The sequence below is a fragment of the Trachinotus anak genome, unplaced genomic scaffold, assembly GCF_046630095.1.
Source record: "Trachinotus anak isolate AG129_WGS33_773 ecotype Australia unplaced genomic scaffold, CSIRO_AGI_Tana_v1 ptg000014l, whole genome shotgun sequence".
Lineage (NCBI taxonomy): Eukaryota > Metazoa > Chordata > Actinopteri > Carangiformes > Carangidae > Trachinotus > Trachinotus anak.
In genome coordinates this window covers 8,440,957-8,464,679 of record NW_027273865.1, presented here as the reverse complement: position 1 = coordinate 8,464,679, position 23,723 = coordinate 8,440,957, and the positions used below count along the sequence as shown (strand labels likewise).

The following is a 23,723-nucleotide window of genomic DNA, read 5'->3' as shown; positions in this document are numbered from 1 at the left end:
TTCATCAAAACTAGTTTAAAGAAAAAGAATAATCCAAAGTGATGTAGCAGAGATGAGATATCCCAACTGCAGTCCATAGTATGGGTCGAGCTCCAAGCATGCAGAATTTCACATAATGCAACTTGATAGAGTTTTTTTTTTTGTTGCAGCACATTGGTTGTGTTGTTTATTTGTTGTTACACAGGTTTTCTGTTAAAAATCTGCAGTCTCCAAGCCCAGATCGAGATAACCCCAGTGTCATCACTCAGGTTATTATCTCAGACAAGACGAAAACATCCTCCAATTCCACAGATGATATTATACAGGCGTGTTCGTGTGTCAGGCGAGATTTCATAGGAATTGCATCTTAAATGAATGATTCCGCAACCTCACAATTGCATCAATGCCAAGTTTCAGTGCAAGTGCAGGAAATGTTGTGCTCTGCAGAAAGTAAGGATGTGGAGGTTGGCATGGTGGATAGGCGCATCAGACTTTCATGCAGGAGATTAGGGGTTGCATCATCTTAGACCTGCAGTTAACAGTTGAATTTTTATCAACTGTAACCACAATACTTGTGCGACCTCAGTATTTTAGTTGCCTAACACCTACCATACATCAACCATAAGTTATTTGCTTAGCAACACATTCATGGTCAGATATTATTGATACTGTAAAACACTGGCATTGCATGTATTCTGGGGTTTTGCAGATAGTCTAATACTGACGTTCTTGTTTGGCGATAGTGTTGGAAAAGTTGTGAAGTTTCACAAATTTATTACTGCATTTCTGCTGGTGGTAAATTATATGACCCCCTATGAGACACATCACTGAGGAATAACTTCACACCATTTGAATACCTTACACACTTGAACACAACACTGCATGTCCTCCTTTGGCACAGCGGGAAACAGCTGGAATTTTTCCACAGTGGCGAGACATGAAAATACACAATAAAGCCAAACCTGTGCATGGTCTGTTGGTTATAATGTCCAATTAAAACTGTGCTGCACTTGCCCAATAATATTAAATATTCTCCTAACTGTCACTAAAGAGAAAGGGTAATAATGTGTGTTATGACACCACAGTCCAATATATTTGTGCAATATAAGAGGATAGTGCCCCAGAGGAAAGCACGTCATACTTGACTTTCTTCACTCCTTTTAAGGGAAGTGACCACATTGTTCTTGGAAGCACTAAATTTACACTGAAAATCATTTCCCAGTAGTTGAACTTGTTTCTGGATGAAAAACACAAAGAATAAATAAATATAATGTTGTTGTTAACACCATCAAGGCTGCCAGACTGACTTTTAGTCTTGTAGAAAGGACCATATTCTGACATAAAGCAACTTACATAACACGTCTGTGTTTCCTTTCATTGTTGCATGGTTCTGAAAGAGTTAAAATTCTCATTGTGGCATGCAAGCTGTACTGCTTGCCGGGGCTTATGATAAGTGAAGTATTTCACAGTATTTGCCTTGGCCAAGGGGATGAAAGGTGTTGGACCTGAAGGCAATGAATTGCTTTAAACGGAAATGCTTTGAATGTTGTATCCTCATGTGTCCTTTCATCAGCAAGCAGGAGCTCATGCCTGTTTGGACTATAATTCAAAACAAGTCAGCAGGTTAATTGTACAGCTGCACAGTAAATAGGGCATTCGGTTGAAATGCTTCAGCGATAACAAAAAAAGTGAAAACAAGATGGATGTTCTGTCAGTGATGTGGTTGCACTGATTCTGGAATTCTCATATTTATCAAAACCAGGAGAATAATCCTTACACTGGATCCCGCAGGTTTTTACTGTCAGAGAGCTTTATGTGTTTTCCATAAAATTTTAACATTTCCAAATCTTTTCTATCCACCTGCCTGTGTTGGAAAAAACTGTCTGGGAAATTGTTGTATGCTGTTGATTCCTCTTGTGCTTTGAGTCAGCTGTGGAATTTGGGAAAAACACGAGACTGCAGCTGCTGGTGGTCAAATTGCCCCTAATGTTTTTTTGTAACCTTATTGGTCTCAGTTTTAAAATACTAAAGGCAATGTGACATCTTCAAAAGAAATTTAAGACAGAAGAGCCTTGAGTTGGAAAGTACAGTTAGAGGAAAAAAGATGACGAGGGAAAAAGTGAATTATCTGTGGATAAAGGGCTCGGTTTCAGGAAATATGTATCTATGCCACAATTTTTTCTGAGAGTTAAAAAAGGACCAGTCTGTAAACACACATTTCATCTTAAATTTCCATGGAAACCAGGGGTGTAATGCTTAAAACACTAAAAAGACACATGCTTTCATAAGTGAATGTTGTGTAATGCAGTATAAATTAGTGCATCATCAATATGGGTTTGGTAATTTCAAAAACAGAGAACTACCATAATTGATTTCATAACTTGATTATTACAAATACCCAAAGTAAAAGCTAGCTTGTACTCAAGCAAACAAAAACCTGTGTATGTGCATGTCTCAGGGAATTTGCAAATCTGGAGTCAAGAACATTAAGTATTTAAAACAACAAAAAACCTACCACATGAAATCACATAAAGTATCAAAAAAATACATAAAATACAAAATCTACCACACAGAATCGCTCAAAATAGAATATGAATTAAAAGCATAAAAATCCAGCTAACACAAACCCACCACAGTTTTTAAAGGAATTATTATCAGGTATCACATAAGCATTTAATGGTTTGATAGAATCAAACCTGGAATATGTTGGATATATTCACAGGTCGGCACACCTCTTTATTGCTCTCCACATTTCAATATTTTTAAGCAGTTGCCTATTCAGTATGGATATCAGGCAAAATAACAGGTGTCATTCTTATGTGATCTAGCTTGACCCTTCATCCAGCGCCATAAAGAGTCCAAGAATAGCTTGTTCTTGAAATATTGTCAATTGAATTATTGCTTCCGTGTGGCAATAGTTCAGTGATTAATAGTCCAACTCAGATCAGACACTGATGTGACCTGATCCTCACTGAACACTTAAGCAATAGTGAAGTCTGCTGTAAATATTTTATGTTTTGGTATAGTGTGACATTTGTTGCAAAGCTGAATTTGGCAGGTGCATGTCCTTGAAAAGGAACAGGGCCTATGGAGAGATTAGTGGCTACATAAAGGAATCATGTTTATTTGTCGGACTCAAGATATTATTTAATCCACATGTGCTTTTTTATAGCTTTTTTACATAATTATCTTCACTGGAGCCAGCTGATCGGTATTTTGGATCCTGCATGGAGTAATATAAAACATACTTACGTCTGTTTATTTAAAGGAGAAGAATACTTAATCCGTCTGTCAGGAACATTGTTTAAATTGATACTAATCTATGTTATGTGCAAGCATGTGGATTAGAAACCATCTGAAACAATCACTGTTATGGTTAAGGCTCGGAAGCCAGTTTTCTGTAACAATAAAGCTCATAATTCTTGCATCAGACCATATAAACTGGGTTTGAATGATGAGTCAAATGTTCCCCTTATATTTGTTTGATGCATTTTTTTTTTTTTTTTTTTAAAGATCCACTCTGTTTGGTGTTTTTATGCGATTATTGCATATTTCATTGCTGTTTGCTGCAGTGTCACTTTTGATTCTGGAGGGTGCCAGGTTGGAAAGTGTCAAATTCCACAAGATGTACAGTTTAGAGAAAAAGATGAGGAGGAAAAAAGTGGAACTATGTATTGATCACTGGCTTAGCTTCAGGACACATTCAGGTTTAGGATGTCAGTGTTACAAATTCACAAATTATCAACTTAATGGCTTAACTGTGGACTTCCATCAGCTTGAGTTTTGCTCTAGTTGGAGTAGCAGAGGAAACAATCATTAGTACTGCATGTCAAAAATATAGCAAGAGCAAAATATCACAACGAATTTGATGGAAGGGATAAAGCAACATGGCATCATTGAAGTTTTTACTTTCACTGATGGATAAAATGTTGTATAATCAAAGTTGTTGTTGTTGTTGTTGGTGTAAAACTTCTTTTTTTGTTAATAATGTGGCTGTAGATCATCATGAATAGGTGATACATAGGTGAAATCAACAATAGTCACAAAAAACTGTTATGGATGTTGCAGAAGTATGCAGAAGTAAGCCATGTTTGTAAAGTGTGTTGAAAAGTAAGCTGTATATTTGGGGAGAGCAGAAACAAGTTGTGAACACAATGTTGCCTTTTATCGCCTTTTAAAACTGATATGGCAAACAACTTGTCAGCCAAAAGTTGCTTATTTATTTCTGTAAGTTCATCACTACCATCACTAGCGACTTTAATCTGAATATCCATGGGAAATCTGTTCTTTTATAATACTTACATTAAGGGGATGAAACCACATTTTCTTCTCATGCATCATTCGATCATCTGACTGAAGTGTTATGTAAGTTTTGAAATGGAAACAGTTTAACAAAATTTAAAGTCTGTATGATTTGGATATAGGCCTAGAGACGTGTCTAGGAACGCTGGCTTTATAATGATTGATAGTTACAAAGTTTTTTTTATTATAGCTGCAGCTGTAGCTGTAGCTATAGCTTTCATAATTACTTAATTTACATTAAAACTGCTAACCAAAGACATATGGAAGTATAATTATCTAAAGGCATCCTTATACACTGTACACTTCCTGAAAGAGATTTTTTAGCCACGTAGCACAAGAGTACATAAAGCTTTTGGCAAAAGATGTTCAATAAATTGGCTGATTTGAACATAGAGAAGATTATTTATTAGGCTCCATTTATGTCGCTCAGACCATTATTCCTGGCAGTCTGTCAGAGCATGACAGATTATGTAACTTTTGAACCCACTTCTCTGTATGACACATACCACACAGACAGAAGACTAAAGTTGATGTGCTCTATAGATCCTTACTGGCTAGGTAAAAATGTCCAATGACCTCACTTAGTATAAACCAGTGGTGCAGTCTAGTGTCATGACTAGATGTCAAGTGAAAAGGCAATACATCAATGTGGATTTAAGAGTGGAAATGGGGAGCAGGCCTACAGGCTGCAAAGTGAGTTTTTGGAAGGTAAAAATCTCGCTGCCTGAGGCCTGTCTCACAAAACAAGTTTAACATTGTCAGGCTATCATAAAGCCTCCACAAAACCTAATACCAGTGATACCTAGACGCACAAAGCCTGTTATCTGGCTTTGCTAATACAGAGTTTTCCAACCCAGTTCATTCACATCATTAAGGTGGGGGTTAATAACAATCGGACAGCTTTAGTAAGTTACTTCTAAGATGGAGATTTTAAAATAGCGTTCTGTTCAAATGTGTATTTAAAGTACAACTAATTTGTGTACTGATTATTTGTTTTTTTCTGTAATAATAATCTATTGATGTCACATTTAATAATATATCTGTCAGTGGGGCCAAACCAGTAATTTTACTTTAAAACTGCTGCCAAGATTTTTACTTGTGATGGAACATTTCTACATTGCTGTGTTGGCACTTTTACTTACGTAAAGGGTCTGAATACATCTTCCTCCACTGCTACTCCTCTCGTGTGGGTAAGGACTAATTTTATTTTATTGTGGCCAGGTCTATACATGATGGCAATGAAATGGAAAATCATCCAAGACTGAGCACAAGCCACCGTGCCAGGAACATGTCAGCTCTTTGGAGTCAATGTTACATCCAGATGATGTGATGTTTTCACACAGCTGCATTCAAGGCATTCACCAATACACTTCTCGAATCCAGAGAGTTCTTCTGGAATGCTTATATGATTGACGTGGGCCTATTAAAAACAGGCCGAAGCCCTCCCTGAACTCCTACATTTGTAGGTCAGATGAGGTATACTTGTATACTACATCAAGAACATCATACCTCCTTCAAACCTCCTGCAACTTGGAGTTAAGTTACATAATTAAATGATTTATTTGCATCAGTGACACCTAATCAGCTCGGTTAATATAACATCTCTTTCCTTCAAACGATACTCAAATAAATAGTGCAAATAAAAGAAACTTATTATTGCATAGTGCATTGGTTATTGGAAAATTAATTGATTATTAAATTCCAGAAGATGCTTTCTTATTCTGTCTAGCCTTTGCTCTGTCTGTTTGCAAGACCTGATGTACTTTCATTATAGAATTTCACATGGAAATTGAATTTTCTAGCAGGAGGAACATGTTTTGAAAAAGGTGTTTTGCTCAAAAGCCACGGCCTGATGCACCTTCAAAGCAGGATTTATTTCAAGCAACTCATTTAATTAAGGCATTGTTGCCCACAAAATCATAAACAACAGAAGTGTGAATGGTAACTGAAAACTCTTTCAGCATTAAGATACTGTTTATGATTTTTCCATCTGTGTGGTTTCACTTAAGGATGAACAGACAAGCTGTCTGTTGGTGATAGTGATGAGCAGTGGAAACTGTCACGCCAAGTCGAGTGAAATTTGAATCCGTTGTTGGTATATCAGCAGTCTCATAAATGACTTAATAATTGATTGGGAGATCACTGCTGAGTACAGTGTGGAAAATCCAAAGCCAAATGGAAAAGCAATAGGATCCTCCAGCAGATGTTTTCTCAATTCTCAGACAATGTTGTAAATGTATAAAATATTGCCAACTGTGTGCCTGACTGCAGGATGTATTCATTCTCTCTATCGCAAGATTTGCACGTTACTGTAGCAGTCTGCTTAAATAGTTGCTGGTGCACTGCAACGGTGACTGAAACAGTCTAAACATACGATCATCTCTCATGGACATTAGTGAAGAAGAAAGAATAATATAAAGAATAAACTAACAGGAGGATAAATTATTTATTTTATCAGTCATGGAGATTTGATTCGTAGCCCACCTACAGCCATTACAAACTGACAACTTAATATCACTTATACCTTCATTCTGCCATACAGTATGTAGGTAAGTAGTTAGCTTCACTAATACTCAATTAGGGTCAATCACATGCAACATGACCCTAATTACACAGGACAAGACAGTTCCCCTGAAAAGAACACAAACTTATCAAATCAAAACACGTTGCCTTCCCTTCCTGCTTTACGCTGAAGTACTGTAAATAGTTGCGCAACATCAGTAACGTGAGATGACTTGTATTTACTTTTATCAAGCTGTAAGAAAAACATAGCACACTGATTTACATACACTGACGAGATACCAAAGAGAGCAGCATTCAATCATGAAGAGTGTCAGCATTTAATCGGTGATGTGCAACATGATCTCATTGGTCTGGTGTGAAGCAAGCAAGGTTCAGTAAATTCTGAAACCACCACTGACTACAGGCTTATGATCTATTTCTTTGTCATACATGCAGAATATCAGTTACTTTTGCTGTGTACTAAAGCAACATATTTTACTACTCCCTGTATGATTGGCAAGCAAGCTATTATTTTGATTTTCCACATGGCCACTGACTGGATGAGCAGACGAAATGCTTAACTTAAGACGTCATTTAAAATATAATAGCGATGTAAATAACAACACAATGGCAATTACGACAATAACTTCACCGCTTTGTGTAGTGGTGAACCAGCTGCCTCGCTCAATAAAGCCTGTTGCTGAATACTGTTTATTATTCTTTTATGTGAAATTACAAATAAGCTTTTTACATTTGGCCATGTTTGTGTTTGTATCTTGGCAGTTGCTCAGATTCCTACTCAGTTTAGTTCACCACAGAGGCCATAAATTGCATTGAGTTTGCACATGAGCCAAATAGCGGAGGAGCTGGGCCTGACACATGTCAACAGCTCACAGAATGTCCCTGCAGCCTAAAGGCAAATATTTCAGCTGGCTGTAGTGTTACAAGCACTGACCTAAATATGATTAACTTTCCTCTGATAAACAACATATAGCAATGCATTCGTTGTTGTTCATTTCATAATAATACCCACTTTAATAAAATCTTAATTACAGATGTTAACATTAAAATGAATTATTGACTTGTTTTCACAGTTTGTATATTCGTTTTTCTTCTTGTTGTTGCTGTTTGCTTCTTTTTGCTATTTTGGTAAGTTTTATACTCTATTATATGGGAAAATATACCATGAAAAATAGAAAATACCCTGGATTTTTCATGGTAACCTCTTGGAAATTTCAAAAAAAACATTGAATGCCAAGCCCCTGGCTAAACATACAGAAAAATGACTGGGCCGTGACAGAAAAGGGATGAGTCAGTAATAGAGTCTGACTTAAAAAGCTTGTACATGGAAATACAAAATAGACATAATATTTACCTTTGATATTTGATATTTTAAACTCTCTTCTCTTGTGACTACTTAAGAGCATTACAAGGACATTAGAAATGACTCCAAACCACAATCTCTTTAGATGCCCTTTTCAGATTGGCATATTCATTCAAGAAAGCACTTTATTGGAAGATGTTGGGGAAATAGAAAAGAGAAAGTCTCTAGTTGGATACATAGTTCCAAATGATACAAGCACAGACAAAATTTACATGAAACCTTAAACAAATTAAAACCTACAGCCAGAGAAATAAAAAAAAAAAGTAACAAATAAAGTCTGAAAACACACCAGCATTTTTTTTTCTCAATCATGGTTAGATTTATAAATCTTCCCAAACAGCTAGTAAAATCTCTCTGCTTTAACCCTCACCTCTTGAAAAGTCATAGAGAAGTTTAGAATTGAAATGTTTTTATTGCTACCCTAATGGCTTATTAAAAGATTTTATTGCTACCCTGACTTGCTCTGTGTCTTTAATGTCATGCCAAAATGTTCACACTGCTTACATATACTGAACCAAAGGACATTGCACACTCATATTGGGTATACATTCAAAGCACCATTAAATTGTTTATGAGAATAGTTTTATTTTTGTCAGTTATACCTGTTACAGCACATTTGAAATCACTGACAACTTAAGTGGATCCCCTGCACTGAAACACCAGTCTCAGCCTTTGGGTTTGGTATCGCTCTCCGCCTTCACAACGTCGATATTCTCATCTGTCCACACTTTAGTCCCTTCCCCTTCTCCTGTTGCCAGCTGTTCAAACAAGGATAGAAGCATAAATACGTGTCAGTAAGCCAACTCACATGGGATAGATCATGATGTACAAGTAGAATATGCACTGTGTTGAAGTTTAGTATCTAGGCTCATCACTTCCCATTAGGAAAAACCAAGCTCAGCACAACAGATAGAGGGAGCGATGATTATAACCTCCCTCCTATGTGGGGAGCATATACACTCAGAGCTTACATGTGGATGCTGTGGTGGTGGTGGGGCTCATGAGATGTTATATGAACAGCAGTGGGGTTAGCACCAAGAGTCAGCATAGCTTTCTGGTGAGTGATGTGGCAACAAGCATGGCAGCAAGAGAGTGAGCAGCCAACATTTGGCTTAAGGAAAAAGTTTGACATATCAGAAAATATGCTCTATCGCTTTCCCCCTAAGAGTTAGATGAGAACATTGATACCATTCTCATGTCTGTTTGATAACTATGGAGCTACAGCCATAGCAAAATTATTCTGGTGAATACTTGGGAAACATATTTGCGTTTCCTCTAGCTCAATATATGCCTGGCTCCTTGGCCCAAACCCTGTACACAAACCGCATGTTAGATGCTACTTCTAGATCTGGACCAATTCTGGCACAAACACAAATAAAACAACAACATATGGGATCAGCCCAGATGTGGAGGTATATTGGCCAGACTCGAGCCCAGGACTCAGGCATATGTTCACCTAGAAGTTTCACTTTGCCATCCTTTGCACAAAGACAAGAAACAGGGCGACACACCTAACTTGTCCAAAGGTAACGCAATCCACCTACCAGTACCTCCAAAGCACATTAAGTAACATATCATATCTCGTTTGTTTGATCAGTACAAAATCTGAATTATAAAAAATGACACAGTGTTGTTTCACGGGGGCTATATGCAGGATTAATTCTTGGCCAGTTTACTGTACCTGGTGAAGAAATATTACACCTAATAAATTCTCAAACATTTTATACCTTGGTTTTTTTGTGTGGATAAAACAAACAAAATATAATATGTTAATTAGCGAGCTTTAGATGTAAATGCAGGCAGATTTTTCTACCTTTGGACAAAGCCAGACTACTTTTCTCTCTCTGTTTCCAGTGTTCGTGCTAAAGTGAACTGATGGCTGGCTGTCGCTTCACATTTATTGTACAGAAATGAGCAAGGTATCAATCCTCTCATCTAACTCTCTGCAAGAAAGTAAATAGCCTAAGCACTTTTCCTAAAATGTCAAATACACTCATGGGGATGAAAAGAGATGAGTATGCCATGTAAACATAGCAGTGGACTCAAGTTGGCTGCCTGAAATAGCTCACAGGCTACACTGCATTTGTTACAAACGCAGGATTTTTTTTTTTTACCTATAACTTTGCGGGGTGCGGTTCTTCTTTGACTGCCTTCTACAGAGGCAAACAAATGTGTAAGTCATACATGATTTATGAATTATTCACCAAGACGTCCACACTGATAAAACTCACCTTTGATCAGTTTGGTTAAACTTTCGGCGTCCATATCAGCGTTCCCTTCCATGATGGTAACTCCTGGAATGTCAGCTCCTGAGGGAAAAAGACAACATCTTTAAACTGAAACTGAAATAATTTGTACAGAGATGCATTGTACTGATTTGTAAGAAATATTGCCTTAAAGAATTATCAAGTTTTATTCTGATTATTTTAGCCCTAACATACCGAAAATATGATGATAACATTCCCGTTCTGCCTAAATACACGTTTAAACAGCTGTGAGTTTATGAGATTTACATAATATTTGTTAGTCCAGTAATTCAGCCATTAGTATCCATTATATTATGTTTGTAAATGCATTTGCTATTTTAATAAGTTGCATTACAATAGATTACTTGACCTGATGTGACTTTAACTTTGGTTAAATGTAAAATGATAATGTGTTACTTCATATCATTTATAATAATAATATGTGATAATAATATTTTATACTTTAAAGTGGGAAATCCCTACAATTCCAACTACATTTACCACTGTCCTCAAATTTCTCTGTTCAAAATTGCATTTGTTTCACTGACCCTCCAGGTCGATGTTGGTGGTGCCAGTGGTGACTGAGTACTGCGGGCCTGGAAACAACAGCATTCATGAGCTCTTAAGATGATAAATGAGAGAAAGCCAATGTTCAAGGAAGAAATATTTACCTGAGACAACCCTGGTGACTTTGGTGATGGAGGGTTGGCCCTCAATGACCCTTGTCACCTTGGTGACAGATGGTTGACCCTCAATTACCCTGGTAACCTTGGTGATGGAGGGTTGACCTTCAATGACCCTGGTAACTTTGGTGATGGTGGGTTCCCCCTGGATGACCCTTGTCACTTTGGTCACATCGGGAACTATAAAAGCAAAGACAGCATGTTTCACTATGTTGAAATTACAGCACAGCATTGCCCCTTGATACAGAGAATCTTCCATTTGTATGTAGGTAACATAACAAATGGACCTTTCACTGGATCAGAAAGGTTGCTATGACAAAAAATGTGATTCATAATCAAAGGATTGTCTAATTGATCTAATTGTTAAACATTATTTTTTTTTGCAAAACTGTAACTTTAACTGTATACATTGTGTTATTAAGGGTGATTTTTAATGTTTAATGTTTATTATTTCAAATATGAAAATTATTCTTTCAATTTTTTTATCTGTTTTTATGGCTGACTGGTACAATGATTAGCCAGGAGCAGAGAAGAGACTGATGCTACTGCAGCTGTCAGTCCCTTCATGTATGCAGGTACTTGCATGTGCATGTGGAATTATCTGGATTAACAAAACATTTTCTGTACATGTTTCAACTCAACAGCTAGTAGCCTCCCTATTTTTTCCAGCAATTTTATGCATACATCTCTCTTGCTGATCAAATATCATCTGCCAGACTGATTAGGAATCACATGATGATGATACTCTGTCATCATTACTGTACCTTCCTGGATGACACGAGTGACGATCCTCTCTAATAACAACAGGAGATATGAAGCCATTAATGACGGTGAAGAAATGTCTTTTCAGAGACTAAAAATACCATATTGCAAAAGATAAAATGAAAGCAAAAACAAACATACTATTATTACAAGTATATTATTGCTACTTACTCATAAATGTGAGGGGAATTTCCTGATATCTGAATCCTGAGATGTACTGTAAGAAAAAAGAAGGTAAACGTGTAAAAAAAAAGGTAAACGTGTGTTAGCAGATTAGCATGTTACACATTAATGGTTTATAGTATGACAATATGCTCTATTAGAAAACCTATAATAAATTTAACAGTGGAAAATAGTCATGATCAACAGCAAAATAAACGAAATACTGAGGACATTCTGAACTACTGCTGTACAACACTATCATTTATACACAAACCATCACAGACTTAATGGTCCACACAAATGGTTTTCAAGTAGGTTCTTGTCTTGTACTTAACAAAGTTTTCTGCCAAAATGTAATTTATGCAATTTATGCATTTTGGCAGAAAACTACACGCTGCCTTGCAGCTTTAATAACAAGAAGTAAATTTTTTATATGACACCTTGATTTGCATGTATGTGATGATCCTCTTCAACAGCACAAGGAGATCCTGGCTTCCAACAGGGATATCTGGAAGAAAGCACAGGGCGTTTACCATAACTGGGCTTTTATGGTTAACAGTACAGAGTGCATTTCTGGATACGTTTACAAAGGGAGGGGAATTTTCACAAAGTTGTACCTCCGGGATATAAGACTTGGTTGACAAAGTGAACTACTCCATTTGTGGCCATGATATCAGATTCAGGGACTTGGACAGAATTCACTCGCATAGTGTTGTTTGCCTGAGGGAGACAGTTAAAACAATTACAGACAAGAAAACCATAAAAAAGAGGGGCTTGAATGAACATGTACTTTAAAATATAAGAAATGAATTCTGCTCCACAGTAAATAATGTTATTAACTGAGTTTCAAAACTAAGGATGAGATTTTATCATATAAAAATGAGTGATATGGCCATGAAAATAATTTTACTGGATAATTAAGAAACATTCATGCTTAATGGTATAAAGCATTGAATTGGCCCAGGAATAAAATTACTAGCTGACTTGAGACAAAAGATTTTCAGTTTTGCTGCACTGAATACCTACAGACATCACTTTGAGGTTACTGCCCTGGAGAGACTTGAGAAGGTTTGTTACTCCAGCCTCCAAACCACCACCAATGAAGATACCATTATTGATGTGATACAGAAGGATGGTTCTGAGAGCATTTATGTCACCTGAATTAAATGGGAAACACATAAATTATTAATTCATTTTCTGTGACTTTCAACTGACTTTGGAAGCACTTGAAACACATGAAAAAGATAAAGGGAGTCTGGGAGGCGTACTCTTCAACAAGGCGAGATCACTCTCACTCAGACCAGTGAAAGCCTTATCGCTTGGGGCAAACAGAGTAAAGTCTCCTTCCTGTTTCAGCAGGTCGGTCAAGCCAGCAGCCTCCATCAGAGACAAAAAGATCCTGCAGCACAGAGAAGAAAATAGCAACTTAGCTGTTACAGAAACCACTGTGGGCTGACATACTGCAACGGCAGCACTTTCTCATTCCCATATATGCCATGCGGATTTAATGAAAAGATACAGAAAGATGTGGTTTGAGTATTAAGCAGCATTTTAATACCACAGTCCGTTTTCACTAACATTGATCTGCACTTACTTGAACCGTCCATTTTCTGTCAGAATCTCAAACATGGTTTTTTCCGCTGGCCTCAACAGAGTCTTCATGAGATGAAGGGCCCCATTGCTTCCTTCTTTACTGCCCCTTACCAGACAGGAATTCTCAATGCAAACAGCCTGCAGGAATAATCCGCAAGTTAAAGGCAAGGGGTATAATGTTACGTCTCAAAGATGTGAAGATTGATGGTCAGATGACAGCGATAATGCATGTAATGTGTGTATCATGGCACCCAGCCACAATTTTTGGGCAAAATTTCAGAGAAAAGGACGCACTGTGCGATAGATGAAGACACGCAGATATTTTCCTCCAATGGTCTCCAGCCGCTGGCCATTGTAGAGCTGTCCCAGGACAATCTTGTTCTTCAAGATGTGGTTCTCCAGGATAATCCTGAGCAACCTCTGATCCATGGACATCACTTCATCTGTAGAGGAAAGGGATGGTTTTATATCTCCCATTAGAAATTAAACATACCACCAGAATTGTAAATTTACATGTATTGCATGGTTTTAACACCAGAAGTTGCATAAATAGTCTCATTGCTTTTGTTTTGGCCACACTGTCCTGAGAATAGCAGCCCCAATACTACCTGAGGCAAAGCCATCTCCTCTTACAGTGACTTGATTAACAAATCATGTCTCATGATTTGTGGATTACTGTACATAGAGGAATTTACGATTTGAATGCAAAATTCCTCTTACGCCTAGCAGTCGCTGCCTTTTTGCATTTCTTACACTCAATGAAAACTGAAAGATAAAAGTATTCTGCCTTGATTAATTGCACATTCTTTTAACAGAAACAAAACATCTCTACTCCCTTTGGATGAAGTCCAGGAATAGTCTCTGGGGGAATAGGTATTTGGTCTTACATGGATAAAGCTTCTTTAGTGTCCCAATAAATCCATAATTTCCCCGAAGCACCATATATGTATATATCTATTCATGAATGAGTCAGCACGGAAAGTGAAATAAAAAGTGTTCCCTTTTATTCCAGACTGTGGCTAAATGTGGAGTAGCCAGGGTTCACCCCCTGAGAGGAAAACAGAGGGATGTGCATGAAATACTGAGCAGTATGTGACTCACCACTGAAAGCAACGTTGAGGGGAGCCAGCAAAGTATACTCAGCCTCGGGCCTCATGGCAGCAGAAAGGCCCAGCTCGGACACCATGTCACCAAAGGTTGACTGGGACTGTCCCACCAGTTCCATCACCTGCTTAGCTTGAAGAGAACAGGGAATTCTTGCACCATTAAAATACGGGTAACACCTGGCACAATATACTTGTTCATGTAGTAAACTTAGCGTACTTAAATAAGAGATAAAGAGGAGATGGCAGTCTAACCTGAGTCTGGCATGAGCACTTGGTCAATAAAGTGGATGACTCCGTTGGTGGTGACAATGTCCTTCTTGAGCACCATCTTGATGCCGTTGACAGTTAAACTTTCACCATCGCAGCCAATCTCGATGTTGTTGCCCTCCAGGGTCTCATAAGTGCTGCCAGCTATTATAGCCTCAGAGCACTGGATTGAGTCCAGTAGGTGGAAATTCAGAAGAGCTATAAGAGCAAAGCAAAGTTTTAAATGAATGTGTGGTTTAGGTGCAGTAGTATTGTTAGATGTTTATTTGAATGCAGAGTAGGTCAGTTGACTGCATGGGTTGTTTTATGTTCTGTCTCATGTTACATCACAGCTGAAGATACAACACCCTGGGAACCCGAAGACCCTTTGTATCCCTTGGGTCCTTGAGTGAAAAGACTCAAGATTTCCTCACAGTTCTGTTTAACTTTGTGTGAAATGGTCTGATCTCACATCACAGGGCAAGCTGTGGGCTAATAAAAAGTTTTAGGTTGTTGCCAATTTGACCAGTTTGCTCAGCGAAGCAGCTGTTTCCTGCCTCTCAGTGTTCACGAACAACAACCTAAAGCTAAAAATGTTGAAATTCTGCACTTTTTTTTGTTGTTTTTGCTATGATTTTTCAAGAGCTCACAGTCACTGTATATTTGAAGGATTTAACTTATTCCGATTGATGATTAAAATGTGGCTAGAGTATATTGATCCTGACCTACTCACAAAATATACAGTATAATCCTTAAAAAATGGAAACATAAATAAAATTACCAAAGCGTCAAATGATGTGTTGCATTGTTTGACTTTCCACCCACAATGTCAGGCATTACTTGAAACTAGAGACTTATTTTTATTACTCTTAAACTCAACTCCGTTATGTATAGCTTGCCAAATGTGTGTAAGTTCCAGACCCATTGTGGCTTCATCTGTTTTGAATTAGGGTGAGGGTAAGCTGAACATGTGAAAAAAAAAAAATCACTTCATGGATGACTCAGTCTGGCTAACATGTCGTCAGGGAAACCCTGCATTTCTTTTCCTGTAACTACTTCATTAAATATAAATACGGTCCCAGTTTGCTACAGTTAATATAAACCCTCAGGCTCTGTTGCAGTGCTTTCAGTGGTCCTGAGTGATTCTCTGAGCATTAAGGAGCTACGACAAAAATAGAATAAAAGTCTGGGTTACCTCTGAGGACCTCCTTGTCGCCCTGAATTCTCTCCAACACATCACTGCCTAGCTTCTCAAAAGCCTCATTGGTGGGGGCAAAGAGAGTGTAATGTCCTGGCTGACCCAGCTTCTCCAGCAGCCCAGAATTTTGAGCCAGATCCTAGAAGGCAATTTCATTGGCAGGATAATGTTTAGTGAAGTGCAATGTATAACAGAGTCCATTAGAAACATTTGCAAGAGTTAGAAATAATAAAAAGCCTGACCCTAACTCTGAAAAAATGAATTTACAGTATAACATATGCAAACCCCCATGTGTTCCTCAGTTCCATGTATATTCCTGCAAATTTTAGTTTCGGCCTGTGGTCATTACAGTCATTGCTACAGATGACAAATGACTCTGGCGCTTTTTCTGTTATGTTTACTAATATGCATTATCTCTGGTAAATAAAGCAGTAAAGGCAAAAAAAAAAGTTTTGTCTTCATATTACCATAAAAGCTCTGGTATCAAAGTCCCCAAAGCGACACACTCAGAGTTTGCAATTACTTCAGAGTCCTTGAGGTGTTTACTTTTTCTTGTCTACTCCTGTTTGTACTCACACTCAGAGTTGTCAGGTCATCATCAACCTCAATGGTGTCCTGGATGGTGTTTCCAACAGCACTGATGACACGGTCAATCACATGCACAACTCCATTTGAGGCAACCTGGTTGCCATAGATGATCCTGGCGCAGTTAACAGTCACCACCTGCACAAAACATACACTTCTTATAATGTTGTACCACTGAAAAGTGTTTTAAGTACAACTACTGCGATAATGATACTGCATGCTTATACTCACCCCATTGGAGTAATGGTTAATATGGAGGCCCAGGTCATTGTACATGGAGGTGACTGTCATTCCATTCCTCAGGTCTTTGGTTAGGAAGCGTTTGTTGGCCATGTGATAATGCAGAGCATTGTACAGTTCAATGTTGACATTGCTGACCAGTGCGCCCCTCACAGTCTGTTAGGTGAGGAAAACGAAATGTTAAGACTTCACAGACAGAGAGGTTCTACAGCTTTTGTTTAGTCTTAGACTCACCTCATCCAAATTCTCCCAGGCCTCATTGCTTGGGGCAAAGAAGGTGTAGGATCCAGATCCCTCAATCTCGGGCCTCAATTTAGAAATGTCAGAGTATTTTTGGGTTGAGGTGGCTTTCACCAGACCCAAGGTGCCATAGACATGGTCAATTGGGGCCACTAAGAAATAAATGTACAGAAAGCATTATTAGATGGCAGCTTGCCTTTTTGAAAATAGAGGTAACATGAAAAGAAAGACTCCACATGTGCTGACAATATGCTACAGCATCCTCTTCTAGTTTATTTGGTCTGATTTCAAATATAGCACACAGCTGCTCTGCAGTCGGTGGATTAACCTTTATACATTGACTACCATGTAGCACATAACACACTGTACCTGCAGGGCAACCACGCATGCCCTCCAGCTTCATGTAACCTGGGCAGCACTCATAAAGCACAGTCCTGCGGGCAAAACACACAGATCACACATGTAGGTAACACCTCAAAGAAGAATTAAAAAGAAATTTGTAATTTTTATGGCTGCCATGCTCTGAGCTGAACCAACATTTGGCAGTGGTCACGTGTATTCAGTGTTTCCAGATGTTACTAATTATCTCTTTCATTACCCAAACAGTCCATGTGAACCAGCAGCATAAGCCCAGGTAATGGTAACAAAAACCTAATGGAAATGGTGCGTCGAGAATTATACTACCATTACAGTAGTAGATTTATCACACCAAGACCTCCTCTTTGAATCTAAACAATTCGTTTTGACTCTACTTGGCATATGGTTAACCTCAAAAACATTAAGAATTTGGCCTTGAAAAACTGCAGTATAATTAGAGTTGAGTTGTAGGACATTTTGGTTAACATAAGGAACATTTAAAGGTTGTGATGGTTTGTGTGGAAACAGTCGAGCTAATATGAAAAACAACATTCGATTGTCACCAGAGTTTTTACAGCATTTTTTTTAAAACAGAGTTTTATAGTCTAAAGAACAGTCATTGTGATTTCTGTTTAGATCATTCAGATACAAAAGGGAAATGTTTATTTGCTGTGTTATAAACATAAGCGAAGCAGTGACTTCTCTTCACCTAAATAGGGTTGGCCACCATAGCCTGGGGAGGACAGTAAAATTCAGAAGTGCAGCTGCCAGATATAAACATGTCTATACCCCTTGTGTCAGCAGGTTTGAACGTGTTGGAACCAAAGTATTGTTTCCAGCCCTTGCAAAACCAGGCATTTGGAGATGTACATTTCACTTCAAATAACTCATGGGTATGCAACAATAAAAAAAACCCACAGGACATAAAGAACACTATAGTTGTACCTATTAGGGATAAACAATACCACATGTGTCCAGAGCTACCTGGGAAGTTCATTACTGGGGACTGCCCGGCTTTAACTGTGAGAAAACTCCATTAGGGAAGCTGCTTCTTCACATTATCAAGTGGTCATGTTTTACAGGCTGTTCACATTCAATTATAACAATGTAACAAGTAAAATTTTATTTGATTGTGTATGAACAATGATGGTATTCTGACTCTGATTTAGCAGAGTACAGATGGAAGCACTTTAAGCAGTTTGATAAAATTTCTAATTTTAGCAATTTCCCTTTATCAGCACTTCCCTGTGGGATCTGCACAAGAGCAATCCTTCTCTTGACTTTGTCAGCATGATTAAGGACAGATGACATGATAAACTAACTGTTACACATACAGTAATTGTTACACTTGTGCAAAAACCCCGGCTGTTCCCCAAAAAACTGTCATTTAATTTTTGCTTGAAAAAAAAAAAAAAAAAAAATCCATTTAGACCTGGATTTAAATACACGCATTTATGTGCATAGATATAATGGTTGTGCACAACTGCAGGTGATGAATATGGTACAAATGTACCACATATGAAAACATGGCCAGCAACTGAGCAATTAATGACAAAACATCAAAGCCTTGGGTCAAGAGATAAGACTTCAAACACCATTGTGGTGAGCGGTTCCTATCTTTTATCCACTGCTGATGTCTCAGATAGGGTAAGACCAAGGCCTCTGGGTCATGGATAATTGAAACTCTTTAACAGCTGTATTTGAATCAAAGTCGAATGGAGTTGGAGGGACTGGGATGAGATCACACAAACCCCATTGGGGCAGCGTCAGCAAAACCCTCGCTACATTGCTTTCCCACACAAAGAGACTGTGCCTGGCCATGAAGTCGGAAACTTTTGACTTGTCAGCATTTCTATAAAAGAACTGTTCCACTAAGAATCATGATAATAGTTGTCAAGCATAATATATGGTGTGTGTGGCTTTATTCCAATTCAACCCATCAATAATGGCCAGACTGGAAGTTTGGTTGTAAAGAATTTTCTTGGAGACAGAGCTGCTCTGGAAGCAGAAATATACTCATTTGTTCAATTAAACCTCGGTTGGGATGTGTAGATTTTAATTCCATTTAGAATTAACTTTCTTGTCCTGATCGAAACCATCCTCCTTTAAAAATGAGCCCATAGGTCTTCTGCCAAGCAGCTTATTAGGACCCTTAGTACCATTTTATTGTTAGGTAACCTTTAGCAGCCATAGTAATTAGCAAAGGAGGAAGTCAGGTTAAGTAGTGTCTAGAACAAAGTCTGCACTGGGAAGACGTTGGGGTGCATGAATTGCTTGACAAAACACAAGACTTTACACAGGAGACTGTTTTTTATCTCCTGTGTGAAACCGACCAGCAATGTGGTTTCTTTTGTCCATGACCATTCCACAACCTTAACAGCATGTTTATCATTTAAACCGTGACGATGACGGTCCTCTAACCTTAAGGAGGTACTTATTTTTAACCCAAACCATGATCTTTCCCTAAACCTAACCAAGTAGCTTTTGCATTGAAATCTAACCAAATATAAGTGTTTCACAACCTCATTCATATGTTTATTACTCAGGATGAAGAAGGTCCAATAGGCCTGAGCTGGTACATTCCTACAGGTCATATCCAAGGGTCTGGACAATCGACGTGTACTGTATGGTCATTAAGGTTGGAGGATGTGTTGTTCTGATTAGTCATAATAACTATGGCTCTGAGACACTGACATCAAAGGTGTATGTACATGTAGGCTACTCTGCAATAGGCAATAGGCACAATAAATTACTACCTAATCTGTTTGAGTTAAATTAGCCACTAACATGTTTGTCCACTCACAAAATCTGAAACAAATATTAGTTTAACTAAATAAAAATGTTTCTGCCTCCAGTGCAGCTCTGCTTTTAAAAACATATTTGTATACTGCAAACTGTAATCAGCTACTTTTTCAGTAAGTCGTGCTTGTGTGAATTTTTCTTTGGCCCAGCTATGTTTTGATTGATTCCATATAGTCCTGTGTCAGACTCCCATTGAAAAAGATAAAATTCTTTGGCTGCTTCCATCATTATCATCTGCCAAGTTCAGTGCATGTTCGTCATGAATTACTAAGCCTATTAGAGTGCTCAGCATGACTCTGTTATAATGCAAGAAGAGGGGGCAAACTCAGTGTGTTCATACTGTATATATGTGTGAGAGGGAGAGAAAGAGTGAGATAGACTGCAAAATAGGCACGGCTTCGATTCATGTTCAAACACAAAAGTACTGAGAGAGCTGATTCAATAACAGAAAAAGAGGCCGTCTAGAACTGTTGAGCTGAACGCTTTTCCACCCAGGAAAAGACATTTTGCCGCCACATCACATCCTGGAATCAGTGGTTCACCACAGTGGCATCCAACGACGACCAGGCCTCTTAAGTTATGAAAAGCCCAACTTACAGTTTATAAGATTGAATGGGACAGTCTTCAATACAAAGAGTTTAGGGCTGTGTCCACAATGTGTTATTCATTTTAAACTATAGTTTCCTTCAAAGTAAGTTAACAGATGTCTGTCTCTATGGAAACATTCAAGTTACCATGGAAATCCTCAGAGAAGAAGCAGAAGTAGAAGAAGCAGACACTGAAGAGAAATGCAACACTTTCAAAAACTTTTTAGCCATTGGATTTGTTTGTAATATTTATCTTTAAACAGGAGAAACATGTCATGTTGGAAACGTGGAGCAACACTTACGCTTTCTTTCCACAGATGGCTCCTTGGTACCAATTACGACAAGTGCTGAAGTACTTCTTCTTGGTCCCCATGACTTGCTGGAGCGCGCAGACATTAGGTCTGATGAGAATGATGAATGAATTTATCAGCAGGTAAAACACATAAGAAAGATTCCGTGGGAACATGTAAATTAGACAAACAGCGCTGCTGGGAAATACAACAGTCTACCAGGTGTTAATAATTATTTAACAACTACCCCTGCTGTTTCTGAGACCAAACAGTCAGATGTGAATAATGACATCTATGTCTACTGCATATGAGATTGGTTTGTCAGATGTGAGTAATGATTTGATAACTATACCCCCTGCTGACAGCTTTTCTGAGGGAAATATGCAATATTTCATGATATATGCTGTAAATAAATAACTGACATCTGTGAATCAGTTTTGACTGCATAGCAATATAACGCATTTCTCATAACAGAAATGACACAAATGTGCAGAAAGAATAAAAACTACAGATGCTTGTTATGCTCAAGGTTCAATACTATTACATATGCAAAATCAATACAAGGGTGTAAAAAAAAACCAAAAAAAACATCAAACACGTAATCATAATGAAAAATATGGATAAACTTACCCTTCTTTCCTTGCCCTTATGCGACTGTGAGCAACTATTTTGTCATAAGCTGAAGAGTCAGCCTGGTCGAGGGTAGAGAGCACAAAGAGTGCAAAGGCAGCTACAAAAAGGAGCTTCATCCTTGATTTCTTAGCTAGCCCTTCCAGACCCAGAGTAATGGGAGCAGACTAAGAGTGGGAGTTTATATACCACGAGTCTCACCCACCACTCAAGGGGGATGGCTGCATTTCATGCATGTATGGACCACCCAAAACCTTTCAAAGACTACATTTCTATACACAAATACACTGGGCTTCATCATTTTTGTGTGGACTGAGAATTGTGGACTATAAATCTTTATATGTAGTGCATACTTTTATATATTCAATAATTTTTGATGGGATATTTTTAAACTGTGGGACCATCACCACATTTACTAAAATATTTTTTAATAATCTTTGTCGTTCCTCTTTTATGCAGGTTTAAGGATGCACAGCAAAGCAGCGCTTAATTGCACTGCTGGACACATTAGTGCACTTTTTGTTTAAAACAGTCAATAATTTAAGGCTTAATAATGGTTTATACATTTTAAATTATGTTTTAAACTAATTGCTTGAGTAAATGTGTTTCTCAGTGCACCTACAAAATAACTCATGTAGCATGTTTTTAAGATGGACTCCACATTAGAAACATACATACTGAGCAGATGGAATATTTGGGATGCAGAAACAGGCTATATCTTGTCTATAAAAGTGTAATTTATTTGGACTGCAAATAAAGAAGCATTACGTAATCGATGCTCTGAACAAATGCCAATGCACTGATTGTTTTCAGTATGTACTTTGTGCCACCTAGTGGTGGGATGGAATATAGGCAGTGGGTCTCACAGCACAACCTTGTCACATAATAATTTCTGGGGCCACAGCAGCCTTTAAAGCCTGATCCATATCTCAAACTCTTAAACTGGCTGGTAAGTCTTGTCACACAAGAACTAACAGGACAAAGATATCTGTATTCTTGTGTTAACAATAGTTTCTTGGATACAACTCCCGACAAAACACTTGGGAATTAATTGTGAGATTGCCCACATGCACAGTGTGAAATCCCACAATTGTTAAAAGATAATGATAATGAGCTGCAACTTATAAACAGCATTAGCACTCGCTTTGAACATTAAAGCAACTACTTTATAATGTGTATTAAATGTTTTGTGGTTCTTTTAAAAAGTATTTTCTAAAATTACTACTCCATGTTGAATGGGATTGGTTGATTCAACCGATGCCATTAGTTGGGTCATTAAAAGACTATATAATTTTATCTATTACATTAAAACATTCAAAAGCTCGAAACGTGAAGCTGTTTTTAAGGTTTACCAGCGGGATATGTTACTCACATCATACCCAAGTGGTATCACTTACAGCATTCATTCTACCGCATGTTGTTAAACCTACTGGCTAGCCAGATGTTCCAAATGTGAGCAGGAAAGTAATGACCTCCTAGTCATTGTAAAAAAAAAAAAAAAAGTGGGAAAAGGGGAAAAGACACAACCAAGAAACCAATACAGCAGCACAGATCTGAAGTCTCACTTGTGCTTGTGTATTATATATTTATTTTTAACCTACCAGTGAAAGTATCAAAGTTTATCATTTCAGAAAATGAATCATTCAGCAAATCATGTGTCCACTGAAAAGGCGACGCTTTCAAGGCAGCAAGCCTCTTACGAACTTGAATAGTCAAGGCCCTTGGAAAAGTGCTTATGCATAAAATCCCTACCCAAGCTTCTCATCTCTCCTAAAATCCCAAAGACTGGAATACATTAACTTTACAATCCCAACATTCCAGTAAGCAGC

At 38.0% G+C, this 23,723-nt stretch overlaps 1 protein-coding gene across 5 annotated transcripts; it reads right to left on the bottom strand.

Annotated features, from left to right (window-relative positions):
* Positions 1 to 8,243: 8,243 nt before the first annotated feature.
* On the bottom strand, positions 8,244 to 22,043 carry postnb (periostin, osteoblast specific factor b). Of its 5 annotated transcripts, XM_071496865.1 has the most exons (22): positions 21,895 to 22,043; positions 21,277 to 21,375; positions 17,598 to 17,662; positions 17,223 to 17,380; positions 16,980 to 17,144; positions 16,740 to 16,886; positions 16,161 to 16,302; positions 14,972 to 15,184; positions 14,715 to 14,849; positions 13,908 to 14,056; positions 13,615 to 13,751; positions 13,289 to 13,419; positions 13,047 to 13,177; positions 12,638 to 12,740; positions 12,461 to 12,528; positions 12,030 to 12,075; positions 11,861 to 11,890; positions 11,085 to 11,276; positions 10,962 to 11,009; positions 10,399 to 10,476; positions 10,282 to 10,320; positions 8,244 to 8,925 (listed from the first exon to the last, which is right to left on the bottom strand). In XM_071496865.1, the coding sequence occupies exons 1-22, from the start codon at positions 22,011 to 22,013 to the stop codon at positions 8,897 to 8,899; spliced, it is 2,424 nt and encodes an 807-aa protein (XP_071352966.1). In that variant the 5' UTR covers positions 22,014 to 22,043; the 3' UTR covers positions 8,244 to 8,896. The 5 variants fall into 5 exon arrangements, with proteins under 5 accessions (XP_071352966.1, XP_071352968.1, XP_071352970.1 ...); XM_071496867.1 differs by lacking the exon at positions 10,282 to 10,320; XM_071496868.1 differs by lacking the exon at positions 10,962 to 11,009 and having other exon boundaries at positions 8,733 to 8,925; positions 21,895 to 22,039.
* Between the last annotated feature and the right edge of the window lie 1,680 nt (positions 22,044 to 23,723).

Coding starts and splice junctions, on each gene's coding strand:
- postnb (XM_071496865.1), bottom strand. CDS start 22,013: ATGAAGCTCCTTTTTGTAGCTGCCTTTGCACTCTTTGTGCTCTCTACC. Junction 14,057..14,714: donor CCTCAACGTTGCTTTCAGTG/GTGAGTCACATA, acceptor TTTCCTCTACAG/ATGAAGTGATGTCCATGGAT. Junction 12,076..12,460: donor TCACATACATGCAAATCAAG/GTGTCATATAAA, acceptor TTTTTCTTACAG/TACATCTCAGGATTCAGATA.